General features: G+C 42.4%; 1 protein-coding gene across 1 annotated transcript in view; it reads left to right on the top strand.

Annotated features, from left to right (window-relative positions):
* The first annotated feature begins 1,235 nt into the window (after positions 1-1,235).
* The window catches only part of LOC110987897 (glutathione hydrolase 1 proenzyme-like), a 25,298-nt gene continuing 8,545 nt past the window's right edge, over positions 1,236-17,988 (top strand). Inside the window, exons 1-4 of the mRNA XM_022251064.2 lie at positions 1,236-1,692; positions 2,047-2,096; positions 3,901-4,069; positions 16,756-16,967. Coding sequence (XP_022106756.2) covers positions 1,652-1,692; positions 2,047-2,096; positions 3,901-4,069; positions 16,756-16,967 — 472 coding nt within the window. The 5' untranslated portion in view covers positions 1,236-1,651. The remainder of the gene's footprint in view (positions 1,693-2,046; positions 2,097-3,900; positions 4,070-16,755; positions 16,968-17,988) is intronic.

Genomic DNA, 17,988 nt, shown 5'->3' with positions numbered 1-17,988 from the left:
TCATAGAGAGAGTTACGGCACGAGTGTCTCAACTGTTAGGACCAAAATGGTTGTCACTCAATAGCTGGATGCTGTACTTCGTTATGGACTGGTTCCCGTCTCTATTATGTAGGAACATGTAGCTAGCTGCGGTTGAACGTGTGCGACAGCCCTCTCATTGTGGATGCTGAATATTTTAAGTTTTTGTCTGGCCAATAGCAATGCCATAACATGAAATACGTTTCAGCGCCGAGGCGAATAAAACACAACTACCTATCCTTGCTAAGCCTCTGTGGATCACAGTGTGGTAATTTGTTTTTTTATCATTGGTTACAGTCTGAAAAACTCCAAACTATTTAAGAATAGTAAGCATTTTAAAGCTTGAATTTTCTCCGACGCAAAAAGAAATCAAACAAGATCACGTAGATATAAGGAACAAATAAGAATGTTACACTTAGCTGGTCCAAAAAAAAAAGAAAAAGAAAAAAGACTGCTGATAGGAACTAGTTTACAATCGGAAGGGTAAAGAATCAAGGAAAGATCTTATACAAAAAAGATGATCTTACGGGCGAGAGCTTGGCAGGCACAAAAGCGAAGAATGCAGGACTCCACAGATGGCGATAAACAGTTCAGTCCTTGACGGTGTAAAAATGAGCTGCAAAAGGGACGATGACCATGACGATGACCGGGCTCGAGACGAAACGGTGATGGCGTGTTGTTACGGTCGCAAATATGGGACTTGATGATCCCACAATCTGAATCTGGATTCAGTTCACAAAATGTTCCTTCCGGAACAAAATTTACTTCTGCACGTAACTTGGTCTGAATGAACTTTCCTACAAATGTTGCCCCTCAGCTGACGACTCGCTACCACCGTCGGGCTGAAAATGGTGCAGAAGTCAACAGGTCAACGACTTCTCACACCCCGCGGACAAGTAAAATTGCCGCCCCAAATCTCTCCACACATACAACTCTTCTAAGACTTTCTTACAAAGTTCTTATCATTATGCACGTTTTTAAACTTTTTCTAGCATTAGTAAGCTTACAAGAAACTCAGTTTCAGAACGTACGCTATAAAACTAAAAAATTCTGGAATACAATGAAGTCATTCACCGTAGGCTGGGGTCAAACGCAGGTCACACTGTGAGTCGTGTGCGGTACCATATAACCTGTTACATGTACAGAGACTGTGTGTATAATATATAACGCATTGATAAAAATCATTTTACTGTAATATATTTCAAACCAGTGGTTACTGTATTAAATTTTAGACAAATTAATGGGGAACCAACAACAAAAAGAATGCCTTCAGCTTCTGCTTGATTTGCGCATTGAGCGGTCATCGTTTCCTCATTTACAGACATGCGGCAGGATTCTGCCGAATTCATTATCCGCTACCGGTCCCTACAGTCCGAGGATGTCTGTAAGCTAGAACGTCTGGAGACTACGTACGGGACAGGAGCCAGTCTATACCGCGAACAGTATACAATCTGAAGTTAGCGCTGAACTGTGTGTGAAGATCTGCTTTGATCAACCCCGGCACAATGTAATGCAGGCGCTGTGACGGTCCCAGGGACGCTCACAACGGTTGCACGACAACAGAGAACAGGGCTCACGGACGGGTACTGTCAGCCAAGCACCAGTTTGCATATGTGCTTCTTGCTTTGTGATCATGTTCAAAGTTTCAAACCAAAAGGAGCAGCGATTGAACAGGTAAATAATGAGGGGGGGGGTTGACTAGGCTTCACACATTTTGGTTTAATAAGTAGGTGCCATGACAGGATCATACTTCAGACAGCGTATAATGCAACAAGAAACTAATCGTGCCGCATAATAGTGTCAAAATGGCATTCAAGTTCACTGTCCGATACCGACTCCCAGACAGGTTTTGTCAAGGTATATATTCAAATGTGAAAACACATGAATGATCTCCTTGAATGATGGTGCAAGTGAGGGAAATAGGTCCACCTCATATTTATCATAATCAAATGTATATGCATCATTGCGGGGAGAATACGTTGCTTAATTGCTTTTTGATTCTGTCTCGATATTTTAATCGGCATGCAGGAAACCTGGTTGTCGGGAAGACGGCAAGCGCCACACATGCAGAATGAATGGTAAAACTAAGATCGGTAAAACATGTTTTGATAAAAATATCACGCAATTTTAGTCACTACGGCCTAAATGAAACTCTTCTGTTATTTGAAACTGATTCGTTCGAAAAAAAAACATTACTTGTACACAAGTTGTGTTACTTCGGTCAAACGTTTACACTGAGCACGTATCCTTTATAATACATGGCATAAAGATTATAAAGAGTCACGTTCGATTGGTATTACTGACATTAATGTATGGTCATAACTTTGCTCTCAGCCAGATCCCCAAAGACAGGTTAACAATTTTTATGCCGGTTTAGGCCTATGCATGTAGTTTAATGCTTTTCTCGTTTATTACCACTGATGAAGGTCTAAACCCTTCATTTTAGGCCGATCTGTTTCGATATTAACTATGCGCCATAAGCAGTGGATGATCATCATGCAGTTATATTGATGGAAGCATTAGTTAGCTAAAACATCTGGTGCTTAGAACACCATGAAAACATGACTGCATATGGGCTGGATAAAAGGAACTGAGGATAATAACCGCGGTCTTTCATCGCTAATTTACGAGTTAGAAAGACAGCACCAAAGGGTTAGTGTCCCCAGTGTACACGTGAAATGTATGAACTGTTTTCCCTGAACAAGTTATTGCCACTGCCAATTCAGCATTTGTCCTCTTAACGTGGAATTCACGCATTAAGTGAAGTTACAACGCTGTAGTCTTAAGTTTCACTTTTATTGATGTTGTTCCTAAGTTCTCAGGTTTGCTCGGAGTTGAACGCAATATGAATCTAGGATTGGATGTATGCGGTGCACGATAATCATCATGTTACAGTTTGGCAGCCTAACATGGGGGTCATTCCATGTCAGACCAACACACTTTTTGACCTTAGGTCTAAAGATTTTGATGAAAATTGCTGTGCTTGTAAACATCAATGAATAATAAATACTTGCCAATTTTTAGCGGAGTCCACACTTCCATGGGGTCAGGGCAGAGATCAACAAAAATGAACAGTTTTCACTTAAAAATCCACCCTTTTAGTGAAAATGGCACATAACCCTCTCATTTTATATCAAATATATGTAAATGTGGTATCAAATAATCAGAAGAACATGCTCTTTTTACTGATGATGCAGAAATTTAGCTTTGTGAATAGTTTGCTTGATAATACATTATCTTATTGATGTTATTTAGCACATTGTTAAAAGGTTACGTTAAGTGAATTAGACTAAATTTTCACTTGGTGGACAGGCAATGTAATGGCGCACTGGAGGTTCACCAGGGGCCTTTCTGCCCGTAGATCATAGCATTAAACGGAAGAACTCTTTGTGTCTGTGTGTTGAAAAGTTCATTGTTGTTTTTTATTTATAATATATATATATATATATTTGAGATGTTACAAAGATTTCATCCTTAACTTTGTGGCCTTATCTTGCCACTTTAGATGTATGGGGTCTGGTGTGACCATAATGATGTTTTAATATTTAGATCGATATGAAAAAGTCTTGTGTGACCTATTCCAAGCTCTGGTGTGGCTAATTTTACGGCCTTCTTGTGTACAAACATATGGGTCTGGTACGCCAGATATCATGGCTGAGGCTGGTGAACCTAGGGTGTCTGGTGTACTCCACATAACTACAATAGGTTAATATACGTGCCTATATACTTTCAAAGTAAAAGTTTACCCAACATTTGTCAAAACACGTACCTCACACCCATTTTGTTAAATGTTATGTAGTACATGTAGCAGGTTCGCATAGCATCTAACTGCCATGTATAAGATTACATAACCTGTGTACTTTTTGTCTGTGTCTGATACAGCAATCCTCGTTACTTTGGTTGTGGCTCTTTTGGGACTGGCAGTCAGTAAATGGAACCTGATAAGGGAGGGAGTCGGGCCGACTCAAGATGGAGAAAACCCATCCATACCAGGGTGGTACAGAACGGGTGCTGTTGCCACGGATGTGGGACTGTGTTCGAAGATGGGACGGTGAGTATGGACTTGTCTCGGAGAAAATGGGCCCTTTCTAATTCATGAACCGTAAGCTTTATTAGTGAAGATTTTTTTTTCGCAAAGTCTTTTTATATCGAGACACGAGCCGAAACAGCGTTTCGTTTTTTCTTTTGAAAAAGAAAATTAGCGTGATCATCATGGAACTTATTGAGTAGGTAGAAGAAAGCCCTATATGTGTAATGCAAATAATGACGTCACGATGACATTATTATGCAAGTTGTTAATCAATTAAAAAATATATATATACACACAAGTCGCTTTTTATTACCTCATCTCCCGCCACAATTTTTAAAAGCATAATACATGAAAGCTGGCATGACCAAGACCATACTGATGAAACCATACGTTTTATAGCTAACCTTCTGTAAACACATCATGGACATGAAGCAAACATGAAACCCGGCCAACAAAAGTAAGGCTGCATGGTTCCAATGTGACTTAGCCCACCAGCTATCTGTCTGTGTAACAGACAGAGTCTGTGTTTTCATCAACATCATTTTTCGTGTTTGCCGCATTAATTTGCAAAGAGTTGGCTCATGAAGAAAGCCACGTCTAAAACTAACACCCAGTTCAGTCGGGTATACCATAGTCGCGCCGAACCACAATTAAAGATACACTCCATCATTTGTCATTATGCCCATTTGAGGCAACAAAACAGTAGCGTATCCAGCAAGGGGGGGGCCGCAGGGACCACTTGCCCCCAACCCTTTCCACGGGTTTTTGAGTAAGGCTTTTGATATTTGTCCTCCAAACATCATTTTGAATAAGCCTGAAGCCGCATTCACTTTTGAATCCCCCGACACCAAAAGCTGGATACGCCGCTACAGCAGAATTACTCCACATCTGAAGTAGGGTACTTAAAAACGAACGCAATGAAGTTTTAGCACAGAGAGTAAGCTTACTGCAAATTCAAAAAAATGTTATTCTAGGATTTTGATTTCATATCAAAAACTACAGAGTCATGTTCATAATTGCGCCTGAATTTTAGCGTTTGGTACACGTTCCGTTCAGTCTAATGCAGCTACCGATGTCACGCACTGAACCGACAAATTGCAGTAAAATAAACATGAGGCAGGCAAGCAAATCCAAGGTCATGCTAATGAAATTATACGCCTAACATAGATCAAATTGTGTAATTATAGTATTATTGTTTTATTGGTTTACTTATTAAAAAATGAAAATGTTGCTGCTAAAGGCTGAATGCGTTTGGTAATCAATCAGTAAAAAGAGGTCATTTAATATATCTGACCTGCCATGGCATATTGAGGAAAGATCCCCATCTTTAACTTTTTGAGATAAGCAGATGAAAATAAAGAGAAAGGAGTGGACTTTCCAGTGTTACCTCATTTATAGTTGTAGCCCACTCCTCTCCACTCCACTATGACGCGAGAAAGATGACGGGAAATATCGTTGTGGTTAAAACTACTTTTGAGAAAAACGGCTTTGAAAATAGAGCACGCACCGGAGCTGCAAACGTTAGCCACGAGCATGTTGTGTGAGCTCCATAATCGTTCTCGACCTAAATGACCACAGCAACAGGTTATTTATGGGCAGCTCTTGCCATGAAATACTAAGTAAACTGAAAGAATGTCTTCAAAGGAAATTTTTTGTGATATTCTTTGGAGAAGGGGACATCCATGCTTGGAGTTTCGTGATTAAGAATCGTTAATGACATTAGACGGGACTGATGTTGGCACTGGCCCCCCAACTTCGTTTTTAGATTTGGGAACATTCTTTTGTGATATTAAAATGTGTAAGCCTTCCTTAAGATAAGTTAACATAAACTTATTCTCTCCTGCAACTTGAAAGATAATACTCCTATTCTTTGCAAACCGAAAATTCTGGAATTTCAGAAAGCTGTCCATGTCCAGCCGAAGTCATTAGATCCTGCCTTCGATACTTTCAAAGTTTTCAGTGTACATGCAAGTACTGGTGTCACACGAGCCAAGAGCAGGTCTTGAGGGGTGTCCAGGGTGCAATACAGCAATAATTTAAAATAAATATTATCCCAGCTGAATTTGGCGTAAAAGTCGGCCAGGGTTGTCCTTTTGGGGCGGCCAAAAATCGCCGCAAGCTTAGTGATCGTAACAGCATTCAGTGTACATGTACGCGTACAGTACATGCCATGATAGTGTTGAGCTCGTATACTTATATATATACACGTACACGACCACAGCATCGTTTACCGTGTGTGTACGTACGGTATGGTACCAACCTCGTTCCCACGGGAACGATCTTGCCGCACCATTTGGTTCCCACCATGCCTTGCGCGATCTGAGCCCTGGTATTGTATAATACGGACGATTCACAATAGTGCGCCACCAAGAGTTTGCAACACGTTGGCAAATCAAAACGCGCAAAGTTTGTCGACCTTTTCCAAACGCGCATTGGGTCGACAAATTTCGCGCATTGTGACTGGCCAACGCGTTGCAAACTCTTGGTGGCGCACTATTGTGAAACGGCCGTATTTATATACCCTACTATTTTGGGATATTTTGTCAGCGTGTTTACGAGCGACGCAGATTGACGCGTGCGTGACATGCAAGAGAATACGTGGGCGCGGGCGCGCAGCTTTTGAAAAACGCACGCGATTGACTTCACGTTCATATATACATCACGAATAGCCAATCAGCGTCATTTTCATATTCTGCACGACGTAAGGATGGGTATGGTACAGACGTGGGTTTGTCAGACTTCAGTAAAAATATCTTTTTCATATATCCGAGTAAACAATGCTGACCGCGCCGAACATTTGAATCACAGGACACCAATCAAACTGCTGGATTTTGCCTCCACACTTCCCTGTCGTGTATCCAAGTAACTGTAGTTGTATGGGGATCCAATCACGTAGCTTCGTTTTGCTTACAAAGGCACAGCTCGTGAACAGTACCAAACTTTACGCAAGGGCTACAGTCGAACTGCCTGAAAACGCGCTCGGAAAATATGGACAAAATTGTAAAAGGTGAACACCATAAATTTTAGAAAAGATTGAAACAAAGTCTCTTCAGAAATTCTCGTTTTTATCGCCTTTGTGTGATTTCCTTTCACAAATGACATAGTTTGACGGAATCTTTGACACCTAACCTACCTAAAAATCTAAAAAAACTGAAAATTTATTTTGACATGATTTTTACGTGTAGCCTATGTTGCAACTTCAGTCACCGATTACTCAAAACAAGGTTTTGGGGATCATTCCTCATTTAGCCTCATATAAAAAGATTGGTCTACATAAAAAGTATCCACATATTTCGTTAAAAGCAATGCAAAGAAATGCAAGGCTAAAATGACAATAAACAGGACAAATGGACATGTGATACATTCACAATAGAGTACATTTTCAATTTCTTTAACAGACCAAAGAGTAGAAACGTACAAAGGACATCACAAATACGTATCACAACAAAATATAGAAAAAAAGAGTACTAAAAAGGAACAGAAGCGGCAAGTGCATGGGATTCAAAGAAAGAAAGACACAAGTCAAAAACAAAACAAATATAGTTGGAAGACCAAACAGTGGGTCGTAGATGAACCCTCAATGAACCAAATTGACGATTATCAATAGCAAGTCTTATATCACTGAGAATCCATTCAAGGACAAAGTCTTGTGAGCAAGATGGGTCGAAGACACTCTAAGCTTGGAGGATGGGTCTTTGGTACAGGTGCTACAAATGCCTTTTCCAGAGTTCGGGTATAATTCCTCCCTCTAAAGAGCAATTAAAGGATATTGACCAACGGAGAGCACAACTTGTTCGCAAAGTCCTTAATCAAACGGGGGTGGAAAGCAAGATGTTATAACCTTGAAGTTGGCACTTTGATGAAACAATACTTCCACTGCTGATAAAGTTCTCCCAAACACACGCCTAAGAAACACAAATACTGGGATAGAAAACTAATGCTGTTATTCAACGCGTGTGTATACATAAAACGAGAAAAAGACAAGGTTAAGACGAATTTTACCCTGAAAGAACCGGGAGGCTGAATTCGTCCCGCCCCCGAATTTGTTTTTCGTTATCATCACCGTGCATTTTCGTATTCACGAGCCAAGTCTCTAGGATTTTTTTATTTTTCAGAAAAAAAAGTGTAAACTGTGCAACACCTAAAGTAGTTAACAAAACAGTCTATGCGTCAGTTTTTATTTATATGTCGATGAAAGTTGACGCAATTTCATTGACAATTTCAAAAGGCTTACACTATATAACTTCAAGAGGCAAATTGCTCGTTTTATGGGGACAGTTTCCAAATAGTAAAATAATGTGGAGTAGCTGCAATGTCAAGTTTCAACAAGTAGCGTAAATTTGTTATTAGAGGGATGGGGAAAGGGGGCCGGGAGGATGATTTTCCAGGCCATGAAAATGTGAAAAGCTGGGGGGGGGTTCCATATGACTCTATAATAAGGTCGATGTTCATATTATTGATGTACATCTGTAATGGTGACATATTTATGGCTTTTAAAAATGTTTTCCCTTTTTTGAATGATATTGAATGAATACATTTTAGTTGTTGGAAGTCTGAAACTTTCTTCATAATCAGCTTTAATTTCTTGCTCACCACAAAACAGTGGGGGATCGATGATTCAGTTGCTCATCCCCCAACCTCAAAAAATGAGGGGGGATATATACCCCCATCCCCCTGGGGTTTACCCTCATGGTTTCAACAGACAACAAAATACATTTCACAAGCCGCGTCCGGGCATTTTACTCTTCACCACATCATTTTGAGAACATATTTGGGAGTATCTTTTGATTATTTTTACACACTCCTCAAAACAAAATTGATTTTTGTTCAGCTTCTGCTTTCAGTTGCTGCATTTTTTGCTTTAGGTTTCTTTGTCCAATGGAAATGTACTTCTTGACGGAAGGGAATTACGGTGTCCTCCACAGAGTTTGGAAATTGGAATTTACCTGTGCACCTTTCAAAGTTAAATTCTTGAGTCTTATTCGTACAGTCATACAAATCGAATAATATATGTAACTGACAAGCGATGGGTCATGCATATACAAATCCATTCATTACAATTGGAAATTTAGAATTAGAGTAATCTTTTTTTCATATCTTTCATCGTAAACCGTGCGTGTTTAGTTCGACGACCCGTTGAAAGCGGGGGCTTTCGTTGGAAGTTTTTTGTGTTCTATTTTGGAACACTGGCCATGAGATACTAACGAACACTTCAAGTTTGGTAAGGCGATGCCTTTTCGAGGGACTTGTTTGATTGGGTTGAAATAATTTTGGCCCCTTATACGTCATTTCTAGGTTTTATCTTTTATGCATGCACGTGCCTTTCAGAAATCCAGTGGATGCTTCATACATAGGCAATATATACGCATTTATATGTAATTTGGAGTGATATATAATCTATATTATGTATATTATGTTATTGACTTCTTAAAAGACGAACCCGCTTGGATTGTGTTTGACTTCAAAATTATGAGTAGCCCCAATCATAATTTAACTTGAGAGTGATCATAAAAAATGGCATGCTTGAATAAAAATACTCGTTTGTTTTAATTTACAAGCACGAGTGATCGGGAGGTATCAGTCTGATGACACTGGATAGTTTTGACCGAGAACCTAATGTTTATGGAAATAACATCTGTTCTGTGAACATCTGCTATGTATTGTCTGACATTGATGTATTAGCCCGTGAAGTGAAGAGTGCACCTTTCACTGCATTGTCACGAAAGTATGGAATTCCATATCTGCCGTCGTGCGTCGCCCGTCGTGCGTCGTCCGTCGTGCGTCGCCCGTCGTGCGTCGCCTGTGGTTTTTTTCACAATTGCGCAGTGGTATTTTTAACTTTGACCCTTGATCGTTTCACATGTACATGTCCTTGTTCGATCGATCCATCGTGCCTGACTCTCATTTTAGCAATAGAACTAGAAGATGTACAGTACATGTATTCGTTTTTGCTGTTGCGCCAAACTCAAATTGAAAGTAGAAATAATATCCTGACATCGGCTAAGTAACGTGTATATGAAATAATACCATTTTGGTTACATAAATAAATCAACAAATTAGACTTTTGTTAGGGTAGATTGTTTTCTCGATAACTTAGTTACTCTAGACGTAACTTTACTCGTTAACAGCCAGACTTTAGGTCTATAGCCTATGTGATATTTCTGTCTGTCCCTGCACGATATCCCACAGAACGGAATGTAAATAATAAATTATTTACAATGTTTGATTCCCAATAGTTTTCATAAGAGACGAATTGATTCAACATTATTTTGAGGGCGGGTATACCTATGATGAAATGTGCTGTATACTCCAAATTAGACATGACTTTGCAGGTTGGCTCACAGAAGTCTTTTAAACAGTAACGTTACTTGTTAGCCCCATAAATAATGCTGATGTGCTGGACAACCTGTTCTCATTGGTCTATCCACCATGGCATACACACCCACAAAAACCAACACGTCATATTTTCTGAAACTTAAACCAAGTGGTAATTGCCCCCTAACAATATATTTAATAAACAGTTTGTTATCCACAGCACGTCTAGTATTTCTGTATTTCAAGGTGAAATTGAGAGGACAAGATGAAATATCTGTATCGGTTGGCAGATTTCTTCCTGGAATTTGATGAAAACAAGTCGGCACATTTTTACAGTATGCAAATTAGAATAACACTGTGGATAAGTTGGCTGGAACATTTTTGCTGAAAATGTTTTTCCCCCCAAAACACTTGAATGTTGAGTGTTGGTTGAATTCTCAGAGAGGCGATATTTTCTTGTCAAGGGGTAGGGGTAGTCTAGCATTATTGGAATTAATTATGTGACTAGTATATGCTTTGCAGGCGAGATTTGTACTTGCCTTATTCGGAAAAGAACTTTAGAAGTGAATGGAATCATCACATTGTCATTTGTGAAACCCCGGCTTTCGCAGGTCCTATGCAACCCATTTGATGGGCGACGCACGACGTGCGACGCACGCCGGGCGACGCACGACGGACGACGCACGACTGGTGACGCACGACGTCTGTGGTGGTGGTCCTTCGTATTCGAAGATGACGCCATCGTTTTGCAACTCGGTGAACCCGGAGATGACTGCACAGACCAATGTCAGATGCGCAGAGTATAGAACAATGGGAGCACTGGAAGTCAGTCGTCGTCCTAGGCTGGCTGCCTCGCTTGTGGTGGCATTTATCTCTAGCTACGGTCAGGCGTTGTCGATGAGCCTTCTCAAACCTGGCGCTGGCCTTGCGCACGAGCGATCTCCAGAGAGATCTGTTGCTGGCATGGGACTCTAGGTCCTTTGGTTGTATATTGCACAGCAGGAGGTTGGATTTAACACAGTCCTTAAACCTCTTTTTGGCCTGCCCTGCTAACGTCTTCCACACACCAGTTCACCATACATCCGGTGTCTGGGAATCCGGTGGTCCTCCATGCAAATAACGTGCCCCACCCATCTCAACTGGGCCTTGATGAGCACCGATTCTATGCTGTTAGAATTCGCACGGTCGAGGACCTCCAGATTAGTCATGCGGTCTTGCCACTGGATGCCAAAGATGGAGCGAAGAGCACGCATGTGGAAGTTCTCCAGCTTCTTAATGTGCCTGCGATATGGTGTCCAGGATTCGCATCCATAGAGGAGAGAGGGGAGAACCACGGCATTGTAAACTTTGAGTTTTGTCATTATTTGTATGTTGTGTTGGTTCAGGACTCTATTGCGGAGCCTCCCTAGCGCTTGACTTGCTTTACTGATGCGGGTGTCTATTTCCTTGTCGAGGGAGCCATCGTCTGACATGGTGCTGCCTAGATACTTGAAACTCTGGACATTGGAGAGCTGGGTGCCGTCGACGGTGATGGTTGGAGGAGGAGAGTCGTCGTTAGGAGCAGGCCGGTGGAGCAGGTCTTGCTGAGACTGATTGTCAGGCCAAACAACTTAGAGGTCTCTGAGAAGCGGTCCAGCATGAGCTGCAGGTCAGAGGCAGTGTGGGCCAACAGTGCGCAGTCATCGGAAAACAGTGCATCCTGAAAGAGGTCGTAGCGGCACCTGGTTTTGGCAGTGAAGCGAAAAGGGAACCATCCAGACGACAACGGATGAAGACTCCCTTTTCCAGGTATCGGACGGCATGGGACAGCATTTGGGTAAAAAAGATGTTGAGCAGGACTGGCGCCAGAACGCAGCCCTCTTTTACACCATTGCTGATTGCAAACTCTTCAGTCACTTTGCCGCTGGTGAGGACTTGACCAGTCATGCCGTCATGGAAGAGCCGTATAATTTTGGTGAACTTCATGGGACATCCAACGCGTTCGAGCACGGTCCAGAGGGCTTCTCTGTTGACCGTGTCGAACGCCTTGGTCAGGTCGATGAATACTAAGTAGAGTGGCTTATTCTGTTCTAAACACTTTTCTTGCAGTCGTTTCACGGCAAATATCATGTTCACTGTGCTTCTGGCAGGTCTAAAGCCACACTGCGCATCAGGGAGAATTTGCTCGGAGACGATGACCAGTCTATTGAGGATGGCAATATGCAGAATGTTGTGAAAGGCCTCAAGTACATTGGGACCTGCTGCTTTGTAGATCTCTGCAGGTATGTTGTCCTTCCCTGGCGCTCTTCCGGAGCTAGTCTGGTGGATTGCTTTCTTGATCTCGGCCATCGTAGGGGGAGAGTCGAGTTCCTCCATGACAGGCTTGTTTGGGATCAGGTGGAGCACGTCCTGGTCCACAGATGATGGTCTGTTGAGCAGGGTGCTGAAGTGTTCCTTGCAGCGTTCTTGGAGCCCCGCCTGATCCTTAATCAGGGTTGTGCCATCTGAGGACAGCAGTGGTGAACAACCCGAGGTCGAAGGGCAGTTCAGTCTGTACCTTCGCCTGGAGGGACTTAAACTTTGCTCTTTTTGCTATTGAGGTGGAATCGTTTTGCCACTCTGTGAAGGCGCTATTTTTGGCAGAGAGGATGGTTTTGATGTTTTCATCATTCTCATCGAACCAGTCTTGGTGAGTCCTTATTTTTGGACCAAGCACCTCCTTCGCCGTCTCAGTGATGATGGTCTTGAAGACTGACCATTTCCTGATGCCATCACTGTCAGAGGGAAGGCCCTCCTGAAGATTTTAGAGTGTTGGAACTTGGTGAAGTTACAGGAGGCTCTGATAGCCTTCGACTTATTTTTGTGTGGCGGTGGGATGTGCAAATTCATGATGGCTCTTACCAGTCTGTGTTCCGTCCAGCATTCAGCACCTCTCATGGCACGGGTCACGCGGACGTCCCTGATGTCCCGTCGGCGTACAATCACAAAATCTATCCTGTGCCAATACTTTGACCTTGGTTGCATCCACGTGGTTTTGTATTTTTCTGCCATCCTAAACAAGGTGTTGGTGATGCACAAACCATGTTTCGCACGTTTGCTGAGGAGGAGCAGACCATTGTCATTGACGTTGCCCACTCCATGGCGCCCGAGGACTCTCTCCCAGCTGCCACAGTCGCTGCCCACTCGCGCATTAACATCCCCAAGAATGATGAGCTTTGTGGCTTTGGGGCTAATTTTGGTTGTCTCATCGAGGAGCTGGTATAGCACTTCTTTGGCGTTATCTGGACTTGTGAGTGTGGGTGCGTAGACGGCAATCATAGTAAGATTCCTGTTCTTACTGAGGGGGATGCGAAGTTTAATGAGTCGTTCACTAATCCCAACTGGAAGTGCAGGAACATTCTTCAAAAGCGTCGACCTTATGGGGAACCTACTCCATGGATCCTGTCTTCAACTTGCGGTTTCCCTTTCCAAAAGAAGGTGTATCCACCTACCTCTTCCTTCAGGGATCCCTCGTCAGCAAAGCGAGTCTTGCTGAGTGCAGCGATATCGACACGGTAGCGCTGGAGTTCCCTGGCTACTAGCGCTGTTCTTCTCCCAGGTCTGCTTGTGTTGGCTCGGTTGAGGAGCGTTCTGACATTCCACGCTCCCATGATGAGTTTTCGTTTCATTTTATTTAATATGTTCTGACCGCAGACAGGATGAGACTGTCAACCGCGGTAAGCTGACCAGACTTTGGGAGGGCAAGGCATTTGTTCGGGGTACCTTTTCTAACCCCCTCCGTCATGCGAGGGTGGGCAGTACTACCCTAAAATGGCTGCCCAATCGCCCACAGTGCTGCCGAGCTCTCTTGGTTGCCCTCAAAGTTCAGGAGAAGAGCGACCACTCTCCATGGGCCGCCTGCGTGCGGGTTTGTGACTAGCAACTGCCAGTACTCACCAAACATCAGTTGCCTTCGCCAGTCGCCCATCGCCGCAGGACTTTGGAAGGGACGACGATCGATCAATCATATCAATCAATGAGTTGCATAACTGACCTGTGCGTGAATGTTTATAGTGGGAGAATTGTTGCACGGGGGTAATCCCACTCTCTCGGCCTGGTAAGCCTTAATCCAATGGCACGAGGAACCGTTACGATTGGAGACTGCCAGGCTGCAGTGGATGACCAGGACTCACTATGTGTCATATATGGAGCGTCAAAAGTGGACAACCCCATTTTCTCATTTTCTGCTAGTAGATTTTCGGGATTTTGAACTTTGCGTATAGCATTTTCAAAAAGCACAATTTTCCGCTAGCAAAAATTTGGATTTTACTTTAATCAACTCTCGTGGCGCGTCAAAAGTGGACAACTAAAAACCTTCAAATTCACACTAACAAATTTTATTTGATGCTCCAAAAGAAGAAAACCCCATTTTCTCATTTTCTGCTGGTAGATTTTCGGGTTTTTGAAGTTGCACCACCCCTTTTCATAAAACCCAATTTTCTGCTAGCAGAAATTGGGATTTTCCTTTGACGACGACGGGGTGGTCCAAAAGTGGACAAGTTGAAAACTGAAACGACCTCAGTGCTCCCTACGCTCAGAATGGAACGGTCTTGGAAGATGGGCAGTCTACATTAACGGTAGAGGGTCAATGGTCCAACGAATGACGTCGCAGTTCGGACAAAAATGTGGAAGATTCCCATTGAGAAACTTGCAAATACAAAAGGGGCCGTCCAAAGCCTGACAGCCTCTATGATATACTGCAAACTTACGACTTCCCAGCGCACCGTGTAATTAGAATGACGATGGCGGCTTGCCGTCGGGAATTTCCATTTTAAATAAATGAGCGCATGGTGATGTGTCCCCTAAACGATGGTAGCTGTAAGAAACCAGTGTATCCATGTCCAGTAGTATAATGAAATTTGTTGTGGAACGATAAAAGGTTGGAATTGAAAAAGTCATGTCAAGAGAAGAAGCTAAGTGCTGTTTAATCAAGTGAACCAAGATTTTCAAAAAGGGGAAAATAGAGAAAGTAAAATTGGAAACAATAAAATGGAACTTGAACTTGCTGAATTAATTTTGACATCCTACAAATTCCAAAACACGTATTCAGCCGATAATTCCAATCACAAAAAGGATAGCCACGACGGAAACAAATCCTTCAGCCAGTACACCAGTCGGTCACTGATATGACACCAAAGATTTAATTTAATATTTATCGTTCAAATCTTTGTTCCAGTCATCAAATACAAGTGGGCAGTTATAGTAGAGGCCTGGGTCATTAATATGAAGAGATATTAACGCAATGAAAACACAATGGATGGTGGATTGTATAACATATCTCCTATCTGAAGATTTTGTTTTGTAGGAATAATTAAAAATGTAATTGGTTAACCCACAAAAAATTGAAAAGAAATTGAAAGATGAGTGACCAGACAAGAATTTCATTTGCGTTCAGAAATCTCAGGGATGTTGGGGTGCACGTTATTGGGCCCTGAACATTGCTGATTTTACACTGTTTTCAATGGGGCTTGAATTAGTGGACTGTACCCTATATATGTCTGTTGCCAATAGACCTTTATCACCCACGTGACTGGATTGCACTGAATGTAAACAATACCACCACGTGTGGACCGTAGCGGCCACGGTGATCGCTTATATTCCTACGGGCAATTTCTACCACCTGCAAGCGCACTTGCGAACGCTGCATGGTTGACAAATTTATCTTGAATAAGTAGCTTACCATCACAACACATCGCGGTCCAGCACGATTGTGACATCGCAGGAAAATGGTCTATACTAGAATTTCTGACTGGATAAATCGCCCTCAAACCACGAAAAAACAACCCCAAAACAGAATTTTGGGAAACTATAAGCCGAGCGTTCCTTTATTCTATGTTGAATTGCATGTTGAAATGCTTAATTGTTTTAATGGTTGAATTACTGTCAGATTACACAAATAAAGTCTGGTATTTCACATTTTCAAAACACCCACGAACTGGCGTAATGCGACCCACTGTCTAGTGCCTGACTTTGTTTTGTGTGTGTGTGTGTGTGTGTTTTTGCTCAACGCTCATTCCAGTACAAAACAGAGTAACCAATCTCTATGTTTAATCAGAATTGTAATGTGAACAATATGCAGCGTCACAATAAATAATCACAATGGAGCATGAGAGTTGTAATAATCATCAACGTTCGTTTGATGTTGATGATTCTTAAGTGTGTCACAGGTTTTCACTCTTGCTACAGTACGAATTATTACATCCATTTGGCCTCATGTTGCAATGTCGAGACAGGATAGGAGACAGGACGAACGTTATCACCCGGGGGAATACTGAAATTTGAAAATAAAGTTACCCCTGAGGACGAGGTTGAATCGGGAACGTTAAAAATATTTCATTCGTCTGTTTATTTAATTACTGATTTCTCACCTCAAGGGATATCCTTAAACGTGGAGGTAGTGCTGTTGATGCGTCCATAACCAGCCTCCTCTGTGTGGGTGTGGTAAACGCTCACACCTCCGGTCTTGGAGGGGGCATGTTTATGCTCATATATCACAAGAGTACAGGCAAGGCAGATGCTCTGATGGCTCGGGAGAGGGCGCCTGCAGCAGCTACAGTAAATATGACAAAGGTGGATCGATATCTAGGTGAGTGCATAAGTGTCTTTTTTTCTAAACTTTGCAGTTGCGCTTAGTTTCCCCTTTAACTTTTGAAATCCGCTGATGGAAAGACCCTGTGACATTTAATACGTAACAAGCAAGGGCGTGCACATAGATTGTCCGGCGTGTGCACGAATAGACGACGCAGAACACTTGCTTTTAAGATCCAGCTTTTATTAATTGGCCTTCTAGGTACTCAAAAGTGAGGACAACATCCACCAAAAAAGAGGGACTTCTTCCGAGACAGTGAGGAATTCCAAGACAAATAATAAGCCCCTGGAGAGTCAGAGAGATATGTGTGTTGTTTTTATTTACACGCAACAGCTAGGCAGCCCTTCAAATTAATCAGCACACCAGATGTTGGCAGTGCAGGTTTACACCCCAAACAAAATGAGCTATTACTTTGAACGTGACCTGCCAAAGCTATACATATGTCCAAGTGATACAACAGAAAAACACACCATGTACTTAATGCATTAACGATTCATAGCCTTCATGGATTAGTAATTTTAAACGTTCGCGAAAGTATAATTGTATGAGCTGTGCTACAACGAGCATTGCCATTGCGACTGCAGCGGAAGCCACACCATCGTGCTAATGAAAACAGTGAAGGTTACTCATGCACCAGGAACTAATGCAGTGTGTGTACTCACCTGCAACGCACATCGCATACTGTGAAAAATGGAGCTCGGTGAGCCGCAAAGATCACTGCTGGTCATAAAAGCTGAGGCGAGATAAGTCAGAGCAATACCACTCGTCAGTTGCTAACCATCTGAACTGGTATCTTCTCCCCCAGGCCTTGCAGGGGTGCTCTACGAAGAGAAAACACTTGCTGCTCATGAAACATATTTTTAGTGCACACAAAGCGTGCTTACAGGGAAAGTAGCGAATGTGATTGCACGGTCCAAGCTCATCACAGATTTTCCACAGTACCAATGCCCTCACCACTGAACTACTATAAGGATGATGCGCACCCCAAAATCGGTGTCCACAACCTATTACTAATCAC

Source organism: Acanthaster planci, linkage group LG05, assembly GCF_054643075.1.
Source record: "Acanthaster planci isolate LZ-2023a linkage group LG05, COTS_SCS, whole genome shotgun sequence".
Taxonomy (NCBI): Eukaryota; Metazoa; Echinodermata; class Asteroidea; order Valvatida; family Acanthasteridae; genus Acanthaster; species Acanthaster planci.
The sequence above is the reverse complement of the archived record's forward strand: the minus strand, read 5'-3'. Positions and strand labels throughout refer to the sequence as shown.